This window comes from Apteryx mantelli, chromosome 1 (genome assembly GCF_036417845.1).
Source record: "Apteryx mantelli isolate bAptMan1 chromosome 1, bAptMan1.hap1, whole genome shotgun sequence".
In the NCBI taxonomy this organism is placed as follows: domain Eukaryota; kingdom Metazoa; phylum Chordata; class Aves; order Apterygiformes; family Apterygidae; genus Apteryx; species Apteryx mantelli.
In genome coordinates this window covers 86,583,011-86,603,220 of record NC_089978.1, presented here as the reverse complement: position 1 = coordinate 86,603,220, position 20,210 = coordinate 86,583,011, and the positions used below count along the sequence as shown (strand labels likewise).

At 39.5% G+C, this 20,210-nt stretch overlaps 1 protein-coding gene across 3 annotated transcripts in view; it reads right to left on the bottom strand.

Moving 5' to 3' along the window:
* REPS2 (RALBP1 associated Eps domain containing 2) overlaps positions 1–20,210 on the bottom strand; it is a 125,407-nt gene that overhangs the window by 14,598 nt on the left and 90,599 nt on the right. For 2 of the 3 annotated variants that reach the window (XM_067297023.1, XM_067297011.1), the window contains exons 15-17: positions 14,640–14,723; positions 11,906–12,051; positions 9,708–9,813 (exon numbers count right to left, since the gene is read on the bottom strand). In XM_067297023.1, the coding sequence (XP_067153124.1) occupies positions 9,708–9,813; positions 11,906–12,051; positions 14,640–14,723 (336 nt within the window). Of the gene's footprint in view, positions 1–2,913; positions 7,599–9,707; positions 9,814–11,905; positions 12,052–14,639; positions 14,724–20,210 lie in introns of those variants that run through there. The other variant, XM_067297017.1, reaches the window with a different exon arrangement.

Genomic DNA, 20,210 nt, shown 5'->3' with positions numbered 1-20,210 from the left:
ATAGCACCATGTGCATTTAATGGTCAGTGGAGCAGCTCTAACTGGAGCATGATTTACCTGCAACAGCAGTTTAAATAACTGCTTTAAATAAGACAGCTTTCAAATAATACAATTATTCTGGTATTGGGAAAGCAATCAAAGCAACAGCTCTTTTTTGTCATCTGGTATGGTACTAAATACAGGAAACAAACCTTTTCCAGGGAGTGCTCTTTTAATCCTAGGAAACATTCTGGCTGATAGCTTCAAGTGACTGAAGATTTTGGCAGCCTCGCTTTCTTTAGTGCCCAATTTGAGATACCCTAAAGGGAGTTGCTTTTCTTTTGGTGTAGAATGGTATCTCACCACAAGATTCCCCCCAAGCGCTAATCACTTTTGAAAATGTACACCTTGATGACCCAAGATGATTACTGTAAAGGGAAATTACTGTGAGAATTCATTAATAAAGCAGGAAGCCATTATTCTTCATTGAGGATTTAGTGTCCTTTAGGAAAAGCACAGATCTGTGAAACAAGACACAGGTGAGATCATGTGCTTGCCTTTCTCTCTTAGATAAGAACGTGGAAATTATAGTAAACAATGCAAGCTTTGTATCAGCCTGCTGAAGGCAAGTATCACTGACTTAACGTACCACAAACCTGTGACAGACAGCATGAACTACTTAATTGTTTAAATGACCTTGAAACAAAATAATCTGTGTATCAACTGGCAGTCCTACATACAAACCTCCTCATAGTGAGGTACTCAGCAGAGCTTTTTTAAGCACATTAATCCTTTGTGTGAAGGTAGAACAAGACGGTGGAGATGCAGTGGCTTTTCTGCTGCCTCAGAAGCACAATTACATCAACTTTTCCCAATTCATGTTTTCCCTCCATCCTGGTCCTACCAGTACTGGAGAGCTGATATAATACTTCCTTTTCCTCTTTTCTCCTTGCCAGACACTGAATGTTATTTGCTGTCCCGTGGCCGGATACACTATCTATTCCACTACTGCTCTTCTCCATAGGGTGAGGACATCCTGGTGAAGGGCCTGCATGGCAGTGTGAAATTGGGTGTTTTTACCTGCACATTTACCAGCTACTATATCCAGCACAACGATGGATAAGTTCCTTATATGAACCAAGGACAAGAAGTAAAAAAATGACATTTTTTGTGATGTGTGGGAACAGCCTAGCTAAGGAAAGAATTCCACATCTTCCTCCCTCTCTCCTTCAAAAACCAGACTAGATGCAATACATAGCCTTGATCTTGTCTGGTCCATCACATTTCTGATGCATAAAGCATGCTCAAAATGTCCTCAGATAAGACAGTCTTCCTAGCTCGTGCTATTTAAGTTAGCAATCAATAAATGTAAACCAATTCAGGATTTCACTAGGAATACAGATCTGGCATTTATCACAGAGCACTACTGGGATAACACAGCTGGGACACAGATATTTTCACTGCAGAAATGTATCCAAAATGGAGTGTGCTGAGGGAATACTGGGGAGTTGAGAGTCTACTGCAATCTGATCTTAAATGCCCAAGGTCTTCCTCTCCAAAGGGCATTTGTTTGAGGGTATGCAGTGCCCATGAGGCTGGCAGGGGAGGCCAAACAGGAGGAGTGATGATGCAGAGACCACCAGGTGAAAGAGCTCTGGCCAAGCTACGGGCTGCAGATAGAAAGGGGGCTTTTTTGTTTGTTTTCCTTTATTCTGCTCGGCTGCAGAAGCCACATGAGCATCCAGTCTCGGTAGGCACAGAGGCACCATCGATGGAGGGAGAACCTGTGGGATCAGCCCACCTGGTATGTTGAAAGGGGGCAAAACATTTCAAGGAAAATAAGAGGGAATGAGTGGAACTCTACCAGTAAAAACTGCTATATAAAAAGGAAGACTTGTAAAGTAGCTCTATCTTAAAACAGTGGAAGGATAAAAAGATATTTTGAAGCTTCTTAATTTATTTTCTGTCCCATTTCCACTAGGAACTATTTTTCTAGAGTGGGAAGGTGCATCTTTTATTCTTTAACAAAGATTATTGGAAACATGAATTTAAACATGGAGAGCCAATCTAGAATTGCATGAAGGCACCCCAGAGTACCATATAATTGTAAAAATTAAGAATGGAAGAGTCATCTAAATCCATCCTGCTGCCAATGCAGAATAGCTCCCTACAGTATATTTACAAATTTTTAGAGCCTTGGCTTTGTGCCTCACGTGCACCAGAGACATACTTTTAGGCCAATAAAACATCCCTTGTCATGGCTTAATGCTGTAAGAATTAATTTATCACTAATTATTTCTTCTTTTAAAACCCTGCTCTTTGGATAGCGGTGACATAATTCTTAAAAATTGCAGTAGTTGAAGAGTAGAAGAAATACACTGTTCCCTCCAGCTCCCTGCACATAAAAGACAGATCTTCGAATATGCTTTACTTTTCCCAGTTTAATTTTAACTCTCGCAGTTGCCAGGCCATCCCGCACTCCTTAGGATCCAACAGATTCTTCTGGCAGCCTGAGTGAGAGAAAATGCCGTGATTATGAGGGGGTGCTGGTGGGGACTTTCTTGACTTCTCTCACTGCTCCTGTTTGGGCATCCCCGAACTACCCTCTAGAAGGACTATTCCTTCATGTTTATCCTGTTGAAGCTGAAAAAGGTGTAATCATGAAAGTTGGGATTGAATTCTGACAAAGGGAGGCCTGACAAAGTAAAGATGAAGTCTCAACTTAACTGAAATCTAAGAAGATAAGATTTCCCTTTAAATAAGTCTCTCTTAGTCACTCTTGCATACACACAATGTCAGTGTAAGTGATTTCATCTTTTATAGTTGAAGGTCAGCCTTTTCAACCCTGTATTTCTTGTGTAGCAAGTCACAGTTTCTGCTCTCCTATTAGATCTGTACAACTGGCATCCTAAATAAACCACAAAAGTAAGGCAATTTGAAGTTATTGGATACTTTTATTTTAATGTAGCACCCAGTTTCATATCACATACATGGACATTCTGCAGCTGTGAAAACAAATTGCTTAAATCTGGCTATCTACTTTATAAGTTAAAATTCAAATATTTAGTAGCCTCAGGGTATTTTTTTTTAGATTAACAAGGATAATGCTTGCAATACCATTTTTCATATAAAAAAATCAATATCAGAGTAAAACATAACACATATGTTCATAGCACATTATCATGAAGATAACTGAACAAAGCTTCAAAATACGTAATTTTTTCTTAAGGGTACTACATCATTTGGGTTTTATTTCCCTCAAAAAGTATTTTTTCACTTTAGTCAAAAAATATGTGGCTTCATTAGGACCAGTTTTCCTTCTGACTTTCATAACACCATGTATTTTCTTGTCAAGGACTATGTGTGCTGAAGGCTAAAGGGCTGATGGTGGTGGAAAATTGACACACCTCATACTCTGGCTAGGAACTTTTACAGACGCTTTCTCCCAGTCTGGGAGCTCAGCTGGGAGAAAAGCAGCTCATACACCAGGGAAAGGTAATTTCCATATTATGTCAATCCTAAAAGCTTTCTGTGAAGAGTTCCAAGTCCCAGCCATCCCTTTAGGGTTGTTTTACAACACAAGCCATCCTCTCCCTGTGCTGGTTAGCCCTGATAGCATCACACTCTTAATATCTGGATGACAGTTGAACAAGTTCCTCTCCCTGATGTAGCAAAAGAATTCCCAGCAGCAAAACATAAAAATAGTTTGGAGATAATCTTTTTGAGTTAAAAGGATATTTGTCAACATACCATTAACAGGGCTGTACTCACCGATGACTGATATTTTTGCTATGTCAGCCACGTGAGAACTCTCTGAAAAGAGATGATAATATTTCCACTGCATCCTAGTATTAATTTAGTGATCAACATCCTTTTCCTAATTATTAAGGACTGCTGTTTGTAACAGGCAGTTTGTTTAAACCGATGCTTCTGAAATGGAAACTGTTCACCTTGCTTAATACTAGGTCATTATTTATATTTAAAGGCTCAAATAATGACAGCTTGATCTACAAAGGTAAAAATCACTACACTTAGTTGGACATTTTCCTTTTTTCACCTGTGAATTACCATGTATTGAAACAAATATTTCATAGAAAGGTACCAGGTGTAATAAACATGAATGAGTCCACAAAGAAATGCATGATCAAAAGAAAGACATATGAGCACACATTTACATATACCAACATACCCATACTGAAGAGGATCCTTATCTGGGATGTGTAAGAATATTTAATTGCCAAACTGGGATAGCTGTAGGAAAGTGAAGACTTAGGAAGAGGCAGCAAGCCATGGACACTGCCAGCCTACTGTCAGCACACCCTGTCGGGTGAGAGGAAGCCGTGTTTTAGCTCCTGTTCCCAGGCAGCCACCCTTGCTGTGAACCTCTGCTCTGCGTAAATACCTACAGAATCAGTGAATTGAAGAGAGTGAGCCCCGATGAGCAAAAAGGCGCTCTCGTCCCCAGTAGGGCTGCAAGCTGGGGCAGGCAGGTTCTTGTTCCTGTTCTAGGTCAGGCAGACCAAGGACTTGAAAGCTCATTGCTCTCCTGTAGCCCAAGAAAGTGTCTTAGTCATTAAAAAAAATTGGCAGTGAGATCTCCCATTTTGACCAGATGTTTTGTCTTGGATCTAGGAGTGTCTCCCACCCAAAATTTCATCAAGTAAATGTTTCTGTAAGAAGTGATGACTCCTCTGAACCTCCGTTTTTTCAATGGAAAAATATTTCCTGAGAAATTTGGTTGTACTGGACTTAGATGTGAATTTGGACCAGCCAGGGTATATTAATAGTAGCCATGAGCATGGCTGGGCTGAGCAACTGGCTGCCAGAAGCAGTGCCTGTAACTTCATTATGACTTCTCTCCCTCTCAAAATGATAACAACCTCCCAAAACAAGAGTCACTTTTTCATTTTACATGGAATACCATGATTGCTGAAGTACTGAGACCTACAGGAGAATAATTTCATGCATCATATATGTAACACATTACCATTTCTCCTTGAATATTTTGCCTTCCTTTCTGTATAAAGCAGTATATCATCATCACAGCTGATACCACACCAAGCAGAATACAAGATCAGTTAATATTCCAGGCCTTGAAGCCGAGTGGAGCATTTGATTGCACCCCTAAAAATGTAACCTCAGTGATAGTTAAATTTTAAATTTATTAACTTCTGTGGTAGAGTAACAACTGAGTAAATACTGCATTGATGGTTATCCAGGTATCCTAATTTACAGTGAATGGAAAATAACTGTACTTTACAAGCGAGACATCCAGAAAAGCTATGTGAAATAGACTTTTCAATTCTTCCTTTGAACAGCATTTTTTTAATGACTAACCCAGGTAAAATAAATGGAGGAAGCTCCTATTGAACACAAGAAAATTGTCAACAGCCTTAAAAATGCAGCTTATACATTTCTTTGTAATCGTTGAAAAGCCTTCCTCCAAAATCGTAGATAAAAGAAAAACCAAAGGTGCCACATGATTATTTCTTATCAAATAGCTATTTTTTAACCAAATGACAGTGCGAGAACTAAAAAGCAAACAAAGAGCATTTAATTTCCTTAAAATCTCAGTAATCAGTGTTATGAACATAAAAAAATAAATGATGTTAACTTCTGAACACTACCACTAATAGCAAGAGGATGGCAGTTCTTTTGCAGCTCACAGGGAAAGTTTGCAATTCTAGTATTTTGTCACGGACCATGAATGACCACCTCCCTCAAGCCATTGAACAGTCACACAAGAAGACCCAAACCCAAAGAAATGGCTATTATTGTTGACACAGTGATATTTAGCTGAATTAAAAGCAGTATGTTACAAAAATAGACTTTCAGTAACAATTGTGCAAATGCTTGTTTTTTCCAGCTTTGAATTTCTGGATCTATATCACACATCCTTTCAGCAAAAGTAGTCTGTTTAGTCACCTCTTTAGACATTTATGTTGATGTCATTCTCATTTATCTCTGAGCAAAACTTTTGGCTGCTTGATATCCACTGCAACCATTGGTTATTTCAAACCTGTTCCTCCTTTCTCCCTGCCCCAGGGCCATCCTATAGCTATAGGGAGAAAGCATCACCCTGGAAATGGAAGAAAAACGATGCACGTTTTTTGAAAGCCAGATGCATGCATTTAAATTAGGTCACTGAACAATAGGATATGAAACACATCCAGTGTCATGTTTAAGGTGGCTAACAGGCAGGTGACAACCCCTTGCAATGAAGCATGCATCATACCCATGAAGGGAGCAGGGCTGACATCATTATGTATGAAATTGTCTGATATGAGTATTGGCCCCAAAAAGCTAAACAACATTAGCTGGCTGGCTTCCATTGCTAGAACTGAGACCTAATCCAATGACCACTGCATCCATGGAAAAATTCCCATGGTTCAGTTGGCTCTTCATCAGACCAAGGTTAAGACTTAATCTTTGCTTCTTCATTTAGAAAATAGATGGGCATTAGCAGCTTCATCCTATCAGTAGCACCTCCAATGAGGTGCAAAGGAACCTTAATGATAGCTTGCTGTAGGAGGCAATGTCCATCACAGCATTTTATAACTTCATATATAGCACTTGTGCAATCTCATTTCTTTTGCAAATACAGTTCTTGTACACATCCTCAGAACAATTCAGCAGCTATTAAGACAAGAAAGCAGACTAATACAAACGTACATAGAATAGCTTTTATAAAAGTGCTGAGCAGAATGCATTTTTAACCTCTTAGTATAACTACACTGTTGATTTAAAAACAAACAAGAAAGCAATAAACCAATGATCTCAAACATGCTAACAGTTTATAAGGACACTAGCAGTTGCAAGCAAGTGATCAAACGCTGGTGGTAGCAAACAGTTATAGTCCCAAAAACCAGATTTATTTTGTAATTTCCAAAATAATCAAATTTTAACACTTTTTACTGCTCTTTCATACAATTTGTTACTTATAAAATACAGTTCCTCTAACATTAAAATACATCCGTGATTGAATAATAAACAGTATTAAGAAAATAATTATCTGACATGTGGTTGTGGATAAAGACTCTGTATGTCCAGTAACTTTTATTCTTGGTTTTACTTTAAACCCATAGATACTCTGCCATGATATACTCCTACAGGAATAAGTAACATCCAGGAACTCATCTCAGAGAATGAGTTTTAAACAAGAATTCTGGAATTATGTACCTCTTAATAATTGCGGCAAGAGGTGCTCCAAGGATGTATATAAATCAGGAATTCTTTACATAAATAAAATACTCTTAGGCTATTCATTTCAGTGGTAAACTGCATTTACATGTTAGATTGGGAAGAGTGGGAAGAGGGTAAACCATCCTCCACTCAGAAATATCCTACAGTTTGATATTTATTTTCTGTACCTTCTTCATCTGCAAAGGCCAACATGCACAGTAGGGTGCAAAGGAGACCTGACAACCTATTCTTCCCCCCTATTCTGCCATCACCTCGGTGAAAACTTTACCCAGTTGTGCTGTGCTCCCTTTGTTGCAAGACTCTTGGCACAAGTGTTCTCTTACTGCCACTGAATAAAGCGCTGAAGGTCATAAGACTGTTACAGGACGTAGCTGCTCCAACTGTGTTTCCAAGGCAATTCGTTCCTTGTGAACTTCCTGGAGCATGGAGAGAGATGCACTATAACTTCTGTGACACTCACATGCACAACCCCGCATTAGTAAAAAGCTGTCTGGTAAACCACTAGCATTTACTAGAGACTCAAGGCTTCACTGTTTATGTAACACTCCTTGTAGCCTTAAAGCATCGTACAAATACCAGACAACTGCTCTTCACAACAGTCTACTGTCTCTTTTTTCATATTTGTGCAACATGGAGGTTAAACTGCTTGTACAGGTGATAACAGAGAGGAGTAGTGATCTACTGGCCAGCAGCATAGCTTAGAATGCAGTGAAGGGATTTTTACTCCAAAAAAACATGTTATTTTTGAAATCACATTACCTTCAAAACTGCTTTGCAAAAATTTTTGGTTCATAGAACCAAACTCTTTCATTTTGGAAACTACATGACTTAGCCTTGCTAAAATGAAATAGGATTTACAATCTACTTTGACAACTGCAGCAGTAAGAACCTCAGTCTCTGTCAGAAATTGCTACGGCTTTTGGGACCTGTGATCTCAGGAAAGCCTCTCTCCTAAACTCTAGGCTGCCCCTGTGCTGAGGGGCAGCCGGCTTTCACTGAACTCCTGTCAAAGGGCTCCCTGACCCACGTGGGGAGCCGGACTGACCTGCGACTGCTAAAAGCACTAATATCCTCATCTGGGCAGGCTCAGAGCCCTACCCTGGGAGCCCAGGCACTGTCTGTGCCCTCAGAAGAGGAGGCAGGGCTCCACTGGAAAGCTCCCTGTGTTTCAGTGCAAGTTCACTGAGGGTGAGGTGTTCCCATAAAGTCTTCTGCTTTCCATAAGAACAGCAAGGCCCCATTCCACCAGAAAATTTCCAGCCAGCAATATGACTTGAAAGACAACTTCGTTTTTCTGCTCGTGTGTGAACTTGGGCAAATCTCTCAGTCTTTCTGTGCCTCCTTCGCCCTGCTGTAAAATACAGCTAACAACACTGGCCTATTTCATGATGGTTTGGGAGTGTAAGCACACTCAAGATAGTGTATGGAGGCAGATAAGACTACAGATAATCTGAGCAAAACAGAATGTGCTGTCATTAGAAGCTTTCATCCCCATGCTTATTCCAATCACTGTCCTACATTTTGCTATGATTTCAGTACAGAGCATCCACCCTGCATCACTCTGGGGAGATCCTTGAAAATCAATTCAGAAATTACATTAAAGCAAAGTTGAACATGGAATCAGACTTTCATCTTGACTGAAGAAAAAGTTTAACTGGGGGTATCAAGGATAGAGACTGGGATAGAAAATGAGGAATAATACAGAATAGAAATTTCTCAGGACACAGAGGGATATGCAGAAGAAAGCTAAGGGGAGGCCAACTCAGTGCAAACCACTGCAGGTTTAAGTAGGACAGGAGAATGCCAGTTCTGGTCACAGTGTCCCATTTCCAGGCCATTCAGTACTGAAAGTGTTCTGGACAGTTACACATTTAGCTCCCAATCCCCAGTAATAATGCGTGGTTAGTGACTGATGTCAGTAGTCCTAGAAAAAACCCTGTAACATGAGTTCACCTCTCTTTCCATACCAGTGTGTTCATAATATGCAAGGGAGAAAAAGCTGCAGGAGATAAAGAGCTAAGGTTTGCACTACCTTTGGTTTGGGACAACAGAAAAAAACAGCGCTCATATTTATAATAAAGTAGCCCCTTGAGAACACTTTAAAATACAAGCCAGCTGACAACATTAAAAATCAGTCTTAGATGTTCATGTAAAGCATGGTTTAGCCAGATCGTTGTTTATTGAATGCCTGACTCCTGGAATCAATGTCTATGTAGCAAAAGTGATCAGAAAAAATGAAAGCTATGCTTGAGTTGCTCATCTGACCTGGGTGATACCATCACATTACCTGAACTTTTCAGAAGCATAAACCTACCCTATCTGGCAAGAGAGCTGTATGCACACAGGCTATAGCTCTTCCTAGAAAGTCTCATTCTACCCACATGCAATGTCAGCTATTATCTTCTGGAGAGTAGGAAATAATGCAGTAGGTTTCATCTGAAAAATGAACAAGATTCTCTGCTAGAGGTGACACATAACTGATTGCCGGGAGCTTTGTCATTGTTATTTTTCAATGCATTCCTTACCTTCAGCTGCTGCTGGAGCTCGCTGTTCAACCTGGCTAGCACAGCATTGGCTTCTTTGTTTTTTCGTATGGCAGTCTGAATAGCCCTTTTCTGCTTGGAAGACTGTCTGCCAGACAGATAAATACAAAACATTTCAATTAGGAGCCTCAATAGCAGCTGATGCCAAAAGACCAACCATACATTTTGTGTCTCTATACACACTGGACTACACTTCAAGGACAAGGTACAAACTACAAATCTATGGAACAAAAATATAACACTGAAATCAGATGACTGAATCAGGTGCTTGAAAGTAAAATGGTCACACTTGTTAAGCTGAATGACAAAAACATTCTAGGCCATCTCAATTATTTTAAAATCACTGGAGTCTGGTTCAGCCTAAGAATAATCCTTGCATAGTACTTATTGCAGAATCTTTCCTTTAGCTCTTTTCAAACAGTAGAGTTTAATGATTCACGAGCGGTTAACAAAAAAATATAAAAATCATTTTATTTGGAAAGAAAGGACATGTGCATGAAAATACTGTCTTAGATTTTTCAGGGCACAGCTGATTCTGCTGCTTCTTCACGTGAAAAATTAATCTTTCTTTTTTTCAAAGCAGTCATTTCCACAAAATCATCTGATGTCACAAACAGAACAGGTAGATGATTTATGGACTTCCCTCACCTCTTCTGTTGCTTAAAGAAAGATTTTTTTCCTGTTATTATTACTCTATAGCCCATGGTAAGTGGTTTGGAGCAAATTACAGTTAAGCAGACAGGTAGAAAAAGAGACAGTTCAGTATATGAGGACCAACTTATTCTAAGAAACAGAGGTAACAACAAGAAAAAGGAAAGAAAACATAAAATACTGGCTGAATAAGCAAGCCCTCCTCTAAATAGATTATTTTAAAGTTTTACATGAGGCATCAACAACTTTTTAATGACAACATAGTCTAAAACAGATGCCCTACTTAAATAACTCCACAGTGGTACACAGTCCCCCTTAGCTCTTTCTCTAAACAGAGCCGATGGCAGTGATCTTTGCAACAGAACCTCCATTTCTTAGAATAAGCTGGTCTTTATGCTATTTTCTTCCAGCAGACTGCTATTTTTCTGCTTAACTATTTTGCTTCAAACCACTCTCCATAGGCTCCAGAGTAATAATGATGGGGGGGGAAAAAAAACCCACAGAGATATATCCCCACTGTCATTTAAACATTTTAGGAAAGATGTAGACAAGACAGGATTAAGTTGAGAAGTTAACAAACGCTGTTATCTTTCTTTGAACCACTATGGCATATGCACTCCCAAAGTACAAAATAGCACTCTAAGGGCATCCTAGGAGTCCTGTTATGTAGTCTAATCTCCAATTATGCAGCACAGATTCAGGCTACTGATAAAGTTTGCCAAGAATTGCTTGACTGATTTGGGCAGTGTGGTTTTGTTTCAGATTGAGCTAGATGTCTTTGAAAGGCTTTGAGTGAAGGCAAGCCATAATGTTTGCACACTGTTTCAGTTGCAGGAGACGTATAGGCCCTATAGGGCTTCAAGTGCCTTCACTTACCATGCCTCAGTAGCATAGCCCCTTCCACATGGCTATTAAATAAACATATGCTGAAATCCCTAGAAATTTTTGTTCGTGAAAGCTTCAACAGTTACATCTGAGAGAGCAAAATAACACGCACTGCATTTGGCAATTACTGGATCATCACATGAAGTCTATGGCTCAGCTCATACCAACAGCAAGCTCATTTCTAGCATTCCTTGCTATGGAGAAATATCACAAGGATATGACCAAACAATCTGGAGCATTTCATGACTACTTTTCCTGCACATTTAACTGATTATATCTGTCAAAATGAATGAGCAAAATTCCAAAAGACTTGTACAAGGTAAAAACATACACCCAAAGAGTTAAAAAGAGATCTTTGTTAGAGATGTTGGCTGAACAACAAGGCTTGATCTTCAGACATGTTTACTACACAGAGAGGTGGGACAAATCAGTACATTTTGAAGAGGCCATCAATCAAATATTACCAACTTACAGTCACTATAGACTTGGTCTGTATCTGAGTGGACAAATTTAGATCTGAGAGGCCTGCAACTCATGATGAATTTGCAAAACCAGAAGTATTAAGCACAAGAATTATGCAAAAAGCAACCCCAGTTACATCAGATCTCATGGTGCAGTTTGACATGCTTGGTATGGGTTTTTACTTTTGGACTGGGAGGTGAGGCTTAACTGCTGGCAAGGAAGAAGTCACATTTATGGTCGGAGAAAGCTCGGGGTTCTCCAGCGCCTGTGTCTCAGGCCGGAACTTCCTGCGGACAGGTTTGGAGGGCGGCTGAGCGAGAACAACCTCCTGTAAGGGACAAGCACAGCAAGGTTAAGTCAGGCCATAGGTGACCAGTCAATAAGCCGGGGAAGACACCAAAATTGCTGATGTCCAACCTAAGACTTCATAATTTAAAGAGGTACAGAGCTTAATTTAAATTTAGTGAAGGTGTCTTGGGTTTTTGACTTTATTCAAAGAAACAGCAACTCCTACAACCCCCTAACGAATGAAATTATTATACTAGTGTTTTGTCTTCATCTGGATTACAGACTCCTCAAAACTGGATTGTATAGCTCTACGTACTAACACATACACTAGTTCCCAGTTAGCTCAAAAGCATTTAAACCAAAATAAGATTTACTTTTAATTGAGTATGTTTGGTAAGAATCGATAATCAATCGCTTGCACCCCAATTCACTGCCTCGATGCCTCACCCTTTGGAATGGATTCTCTTCCTTCTCTTCCCCTACTTTCTTATATGAAGCAGCACTGAAACTAGCTTAGAAAGAAACATGCGTAAAATTATCCACCCAAAATTAACATGCTGAATGCGTAGATCATTTTTTTCTCTTGACAGCTTACATTGAAGAGATAGTCTGACTCATAGGTAAAACAAAAAGTCTTGGATTTTTATGCCTTTAACAGTAAGAAGAGTTTTCACTATTTTAAATTAAGATAGCCTTTCTTTTGCAATGGAAGTAGTCTAAAATTTCATAGCTGTTTCAATACTGCAATATAAATATGCTACTTTTCAGTGAATTTTATAAGATCTCTTTTACAAGGGATATAACTATTATTGCCCCATTTCATGAATGAGAAAGCCAAGACTCAAAAAGACGGAGTGACTTGACAAAGGCATTTAGTGTCACAGTCAAGAACAGAACACAAATTTTATTATCACTCTCACAGTGCGCCTTTTGCTGGGCTAGATAGACTATCTTACTGTGTTTTGGCCAAATGTTAATAAAATAGGAAGAAATTAAAGGAGGAAGCCTACTTTGAACTGAGCCAGCAGTCATAAGAAACTGAAGTATTCAGCCTGACTCAGCACAAGAGATTACTATGAGTGATACAGAATGAAAACAACATAAACCCATCAATAGTTAGAATTAGAGAGATTAGAATTATTAGAGGAATTAGAATTGTAAGGAACAAGGAATTTTGATATTAAAAAAATGAATTATTAACGGTTCCACCATTACTTGAAAAATAATTTTAAAACATGAGATCTTTCGCTTAGGACACCAGCACATCAGCACTGCATAGATCTCAGATAATACTGTGCTCAGAAATCCTATGCTTATGTGTAGCTCTCTGCAAACACATGATGTAGAGCAAGCGAGGAATTTGTGTGTGAATTCTACAACTATAAACTGGTAGGATGCCAAATACATAAACCCCGTCTGCCTTAAACTACCAAAAAACTCAAAAATTCATAGAGTAACTCCCTCTCCCATTTCAAACATAATACTGGAAGAAATACCAGTTCCTAAAAGCAGACCCTTCCACAGGGGCTCTTTGGCTCACTGCTGTTGCACCAGCCCTTTGAAGGCCACAGGCAGCACATCACCCATAACCTGCAACCTGCGTCCCACAGCCTGTGGCTTCTCTATACTTTAGGGAGTGAGCTGGGAAAACAGCAACTATGAAGTGGGTGGACCACAAGAATTTCATTTTCCCAGGAGGGGTGCAAAGCAGAGCAAGGAAAATATGGGGCTCAGCTCGAAGTAGCAGGCGGTGAACACAGGTGGAGCTAGGACGCTGCCTGAAAAGCCCTATCACACATAGAAAAATGATGCTGGGGCAATTGCCTGTGCCCCCCGCCCCATCAGGGCAAGAAGTGTACTGATGCTCCCTGGGCAAGGTATATGCTAGATATAGCACCTGCCAACACTTCTTGCCTGAGCTGAGCAAGGAGTTTTGCAGGTGCTCCCTGGCTGTAGTAGGGGCTGGGGGCAATCTCCAGTTGCCCTCTATTAAAAATCTGTGGGAGAAGGCACGGGCAGCGTGAGTAGAGCTAGGAAAATGCTTGCTTAAGGCTACTCCATCCATGAGTGAGGCTCTGTGAAGACTGTCATTGCAATTTTAGTGATTAATTTATAAGAATTATATGCTTATACAAAACCATAATAGAAACTGTACATCTTAAGCAAACATTTGAGGAAATCTCTCAAATTCTATGCACATTTAGTAGCAGATTCTGACCTCTGGCAAACAGGTGTGTTTATATGGGATCAAAACTGAATCTTTAATAACCATAAGCAAGAAGTGTGTCACAACTTGGAAGAATTACAGTGAAACAGGGGTCAAACACAATCAAATTCTTTTTTTGTCTTCCCCAAGGCTCCATGAGTCCCATTGATTTGAAACAAATGGCAAGCTGCCTTTCTTAAAGCACATACATTGATGTGTACGTACTAAGAGCTTTCTTAATGATTTATCTGAGCTGATGTCACACATGATCCCAGTTCTCTCTAGCATCTTGACCTCCAGAGAAGGTAAACATGTAAAAATGTAACCCTAACTCTCCGTTTAATTGCTTTAAAACCTAAAACAACTACATTTGTTGATGAAGGCAAATCACTCAACAATGGAACAACATGTGCAGGTCTCACCTTCTTTATTGAACTGTTTTCTTCTGTCTGTGATGGGGGTCTATTCATCTGAGGATGTAATTCAACCTCAGATACTTGCTCTGTCTGTAACAACAAATCAGTCATTGCTACACCCAGAAAATGACTAGCAGTCACATACAATAAAGTCAATGAAAGGAAACATTATACGCAAAAGAAAAGTTACCTTAACAATTCAACAGCGAGGGAAATAGAGATCCAAAGTGACAGCTGAATGGATGACATATGTCTTTTGTAGATTTTTAATGAAACTATTTTCTTTCTTTTTATTGTCATAGGAAAACAAGAGAAAAGCTTTTTTCTGTGAAATGTTAGGAACCATGTCTCTGAATATAAATGACCTAGTGCCCAGGATATCTTCTAGAGTTACCCTTATCGCCTAAGTACTCAGAGAAAAAACTAAGGCCTGGGGCAGGGTGGGGAATAAAAGCTAGAAAGATCTTGGTTGCACGTTGTCACCTTATCATCTCCTGAAACTGATGAAAATTCATTGGACTAAGCATCTGTCTTTGAAGTATGCAAGGTTGGAGTGAGAAAGTATGAAATATACCAAAAATTACAATAAAGTTACTAAAAATACAAGTCATAAAAGAAGCCAAATAATCTACTTTTTTCCTTCCTTTCCAGGTTTCAAACAGAAACCTAGGTGAAGACTTAAAACATGGGTCTACACTTAAGGCAAACAAAACACCCTGCCTCCAATACATCTGCCAAAGAAGAAAGTTAAAATGGAGTGTAAATCCTTTTCTTTCCCTGCCTCCAAATCTTCCCTTATCTTTGGAGTTTGCTTTACCAGGACATGGTGCAGAACTTCTGCTAAGGGAGGGTACCAGATTTGGAGCTATTTGTCCCTGGGCATACTATGACAAACTTGGTATCGTCATTTTCTGTAGAGAAGCTATCAGGTGGCTCTTCAAGAAGGGGAGGGAAGGAAGGAGCGGGGAGGCGGAGGACACTCAGCCCCCGCAGATTGCCTCTTCTGCTCTTTCCCAACTTCTGTGAGGATGGAGCCCAGCTGACAAGGGCCCCCAGGCAGGATAAGCAACCTGTCATCATGCTCTTTTCTCAAAAATGGCTCATTTCTACAAGAATAAAGGTTTGTGGCTAAAAAAAGTGCAAGGTAAAACTTGAACTTTAACAGGGCCAGAATTTTAGCCATAATAATAACCTGTCATACACTGAAGAGTCTAATCTCCTGTTGCTTAGACTCATCAAGTTCTGTAGCAGTCACAAGTTTCACAGTGCCTAATTGTAAGTTTTTTTAAAAAATGACAAAATGTACAGAATTTGGTATGTTTAAAAAAAACAAGGGACTTTTTAATAACACCTCCAATTCTTTCATAACAAAAACAGTAAGAGCTCAACAAAAAGCTGCAGGGGAAAAGGAGTTCTGTCAGGCTACTGCTGTTCTTCAACTATACGATGTTGAACATGTACACAGAGGAGTGCGATTTGTGATCTTCTTTTAAATACATGTGCAATTCCTCTGGAGAGGAGGAAAATGTGTCTCGGCTGACAAGATTTCTCTCCTGCTCTTCTAACTGTGCTACAGCTGTAGTGTTATCTGATGCTAAAAAAATGTCTACTGTAATTTTCCAATAGTTTTTGAATACTAATATTTTAAATATTTGGATTTTAATAACTATTGGATTTTAGCATTTCAATTCTGGAAACCGTTTCATGGATTGAAGAGCTTCTGTTACAACCAGTGATTTCTGGTACATACAGGAGAGTGAAATGTAAAAAAGTAATCTTCTGCCTACAAAAAATCAAAGATCTTTAAAAAACCATATAATGCACACAGCATTTCTTTATTGGTTAGTTGAATAGCCTATAAACTCCCTGATTTCTAGGACCACTTTCTATATATTTGAAAGAAATCAAGGTTCTAAGCACTGCTAACAGTAGTCTGGCAAAGTCTATGAGGCCTTCATGAATGATTTGGGATAGCAAAGTTCAAATACCTTAGAGATTCACACAGTAAATTTGGTCCCAATACACATCATTTTGACAAAGCATTCACTTAAGGGCAGTAAAAGTAAACACAGTCTTTCAGGAAGCCATGTAATACATATAATATAAGCACTTCATGATACAGCTTTGCTGCCAAACACAGCGTAATGACGGAGATAAGCAAGAACCAGCTCTGAATGACCTATCTTGGACAGGGAGCACTAGATAACCCTTCTAAGCTGGCCAGGCAGTTTCTGGTGCCCAAACAAAGTTATTTTGGGCTAGTGCTCAGGGAACCTTTCTTGGCATGACATTGTGTGGCCTATCCTGAGCATTATTTAAATTCTGTTCTAGTTGCAGCCAACATTAAACCTTGCATGCAAGGCAAGAACACAGTATCTAATTCCACAGAATGAAAGAGAAAGAGGGACCTTGTGTATGTTTATATGTAGTTAAAATGTAACTTTTCAAGAACCAGCCTGACCAAGTAATACAGAAGAGCCTAACAAACTTGTACTCCACAATGTCAATTACAAGCAAACAGGAAAACAGAAATCAGAATAAGATAACAGGAACTGGAGGAAAAAAAAAAAAAGTCCAACCTGACCAAAAAAAATGGCCTCATTGGAAGAGGGAATATTATTTTAAAGAAAACTGAAACGGGAAAAAGGACAAACTTTGTGTCCTGGTGGGAGCAAATATAAAACAGAGTGCTGATGCTGATGCCAAAAGGTTAAGATTTCAAAGCTTCCAACAATCCACTGTCACAGTCCCTAATGGTGCAGCGTTTATTTCTTACTGGCTATCTGAGTGTGGAGATGCGGCTGGCAGCCTAACAACCGTGACAACTACAGGGCTCTCATACCCGCTGGCTTAGGTTGGAGCCATGGGGCTGGCTGTTCTTCCCTGCTGTCAGGATAGTGAGGACCACCTCAACCAGGTATGCAAAGCTCAGCAGCCTGGACAGTGCAGGCAGATGGTAAAATAAATAAATAGCTACATTTGACCAAAAAAAAAAAAAAAAGCCCACCAGTTCTGGTGAGGCAGCCCATGCATAATGAATAAAACCAAGTGACTGCCATGTCCCTAAAGTGCCACCTAGTGGCACACAGAACAGGCCATTTCTGAGTATTTTGCTTAGAGTGCAAAAAATATCTGCCTTCGTATTCAGTGCTTGTAGACTGAACCCATGGTTCAGATTCATTCACAGGGTGGGCAGACAGCAAGCACCTGAACAGAGTGAGCCGTAACTATTTGGAGATTCTCTCCCCTCTCACACAGAAACCTGGTCTATGCTACAGTGATCTGCAGTATTTGATGATACAGAAAAATCTGCATGCTGCTGCAGTGGATTTTGTTCAGGGGCTGACACCATTTAACCCAGGCAAAAATCTTATATACAGCTGCAACCTGTGTCAATGCAAAGGTTTTCTTATACAGCTACTCCAGGAATCCTCTCTAGACTGGGCTTTAGAGGCTTTATAAGTACTCTTACAATCTGGTGTCTCCCCACACTGTCCCCATGCAGATTTTAAAGGAAAAATCCTCCAAAGGGATATTGGAAATTTCCACTTGTAATACCGTGAGATTTGGGAGCCTGAACTTTCTCCTTAGATAGTAACATCTCCTGCTTTGCTGACTACTGAAAATACATGGAGAACATTGCAAAGAAGGAGGGTTGAAGCATCCCTCTACAGGGAGGGAATCAGTTTAATATTCTTAGACATAACATGGCATTGATAATGGTGTACCACTCCTCCTTTTTTTTCTTTTTGGCAGAGGGATTCTTCATAGATTTCCTTCCTATCACTGCTTTGGACAGGGGGTGAAAGCCAGCCCCTGTAGCCTTCTGCTAGAGGGTAGAGTGAGACTGACTCCAAAATATTCCCATCTGAGCTCTATAGTGGTGTGTAAGGAAAAAGTGATCCAATTAAGGTGGGTTCCCTTTATTTAATTCTACTTCTTGACTGTTCTTATTGCATGCTTAGTATAGTCTTTGAGCAACTCATTTCTCATTCAGAAACACAGCAAATAAACTTCCTCCAGCACAGCAGTAAATGTCCTAAAGAAATTACAGTAGGGTTTAAAACTCTTTAACACTGGTTTATAAAACTTCTGAATCTAAACCTCCTGTTATGCTTATACTGCTTATGCAATATGGTCTTCCAAAGGAAAATTCAGTTATAGTAGTATAAAAGTACTTAAATGGAAGAGTCTAATTTGTGTCCATGGAATGGAGTAAATACTGCGTCCACATCCAAGGTTGCACCAATTGTACTAGTTGGGAAATGAAAATCTTGCTTGGCTGTCAGAACACTCTCAGCAGTACAAAAGACAGTTTGCAGACCAGGTCTCGGAATATCTTAATTTTGGGAAGAACAATAAATGACTATAGAAAAGAGCAACACCATGTCCTATTTCAACGACTGTGAAGAGCTTCACTGTTCACGAAGACGAAAATCTAGCTATTGATAAGTGCTCTCTCTTTTTTCTTCACTAAATATTCCTGTTTTCTAGAAATAGCCATATCCTCCACACTCTGCCAGACAGAAGATAAAACTGGCCAACAATGCTTCTGAGAACAGCCAGAGCCAGAGGAGTGACCAACTTGTAGCCTATGGCCAATATTGAGCACTAGGACAGACAGTTCCTAATGGTTACAGCATGGCGAGCAAGTATTAGGAATTGCAAATGTTTGTTATTTCACTGTATGATCCTAGACCAGCCATTCATAACCTCACTGCTCCATGTGATGACACTTAACAGTACCTTTTTAAAAGGATATACAACACTCACTTAAGCACAAAGTGCTTTGCAAGCCTCAGATTTTTGAAAGAGTAGGATAATGAATTACTTTACAGCTAGTTCTTCACTTATATTTCTAGATTTTTGCTTAGCAATGATGGATTATATATAGATTTCATGCCCACTTTTCAAGACAGTCCCTAACTGATCTTCCACTACAGGTGGTCTTCATGGAGCTTTCATATTTCTGTTACATAAGAGCATTTTTGCAAGAGGTAAAGCATATATTCTGGATTCAGTCTTGCCCACACTTATGCTCCATGGTAACTTTACACATGGAAATAGTCCCATTGTAAGCAATGGCACTACTCACAGGAATTAAATCATCTCTGTGCATTCACTGAAATAGTCCATAATCATTAATTATGGTGTCACTACTTAGATTTGCAAAAAGGTATTGAGAACAGCTTACCTATAAGAAAAAGTAGGATACTAAATAGGCTTATTGCTCAGGATGTGCCCATTGCAATCTTTTATCAACTTTACATAAGTTCATTTAGGAGGAATTTTTCTCCTTTCTAAACATTCGTATTTTTGTGTCTAATGGCAATTTCTAAGAAGTCAAGATGACTCAATTCCAGTTTTTGTGAATCTAGTGTATCCCACACTGAATCATTAATTCTTTTCTATTGCCTGTTAGAGAAACTGAAAATGATAAGACAGACAGAAAACCCAAAGCAATGCAAATGCAACAAGGTGCCAGGGTCTTAGTGTGCTGACTGCCTTCTCAGCACTGTGCAGCCCTGAAGTTTTGATAAGCTTTCTTTTCCTGAGCTATCTGAGAGCTAGTGATAA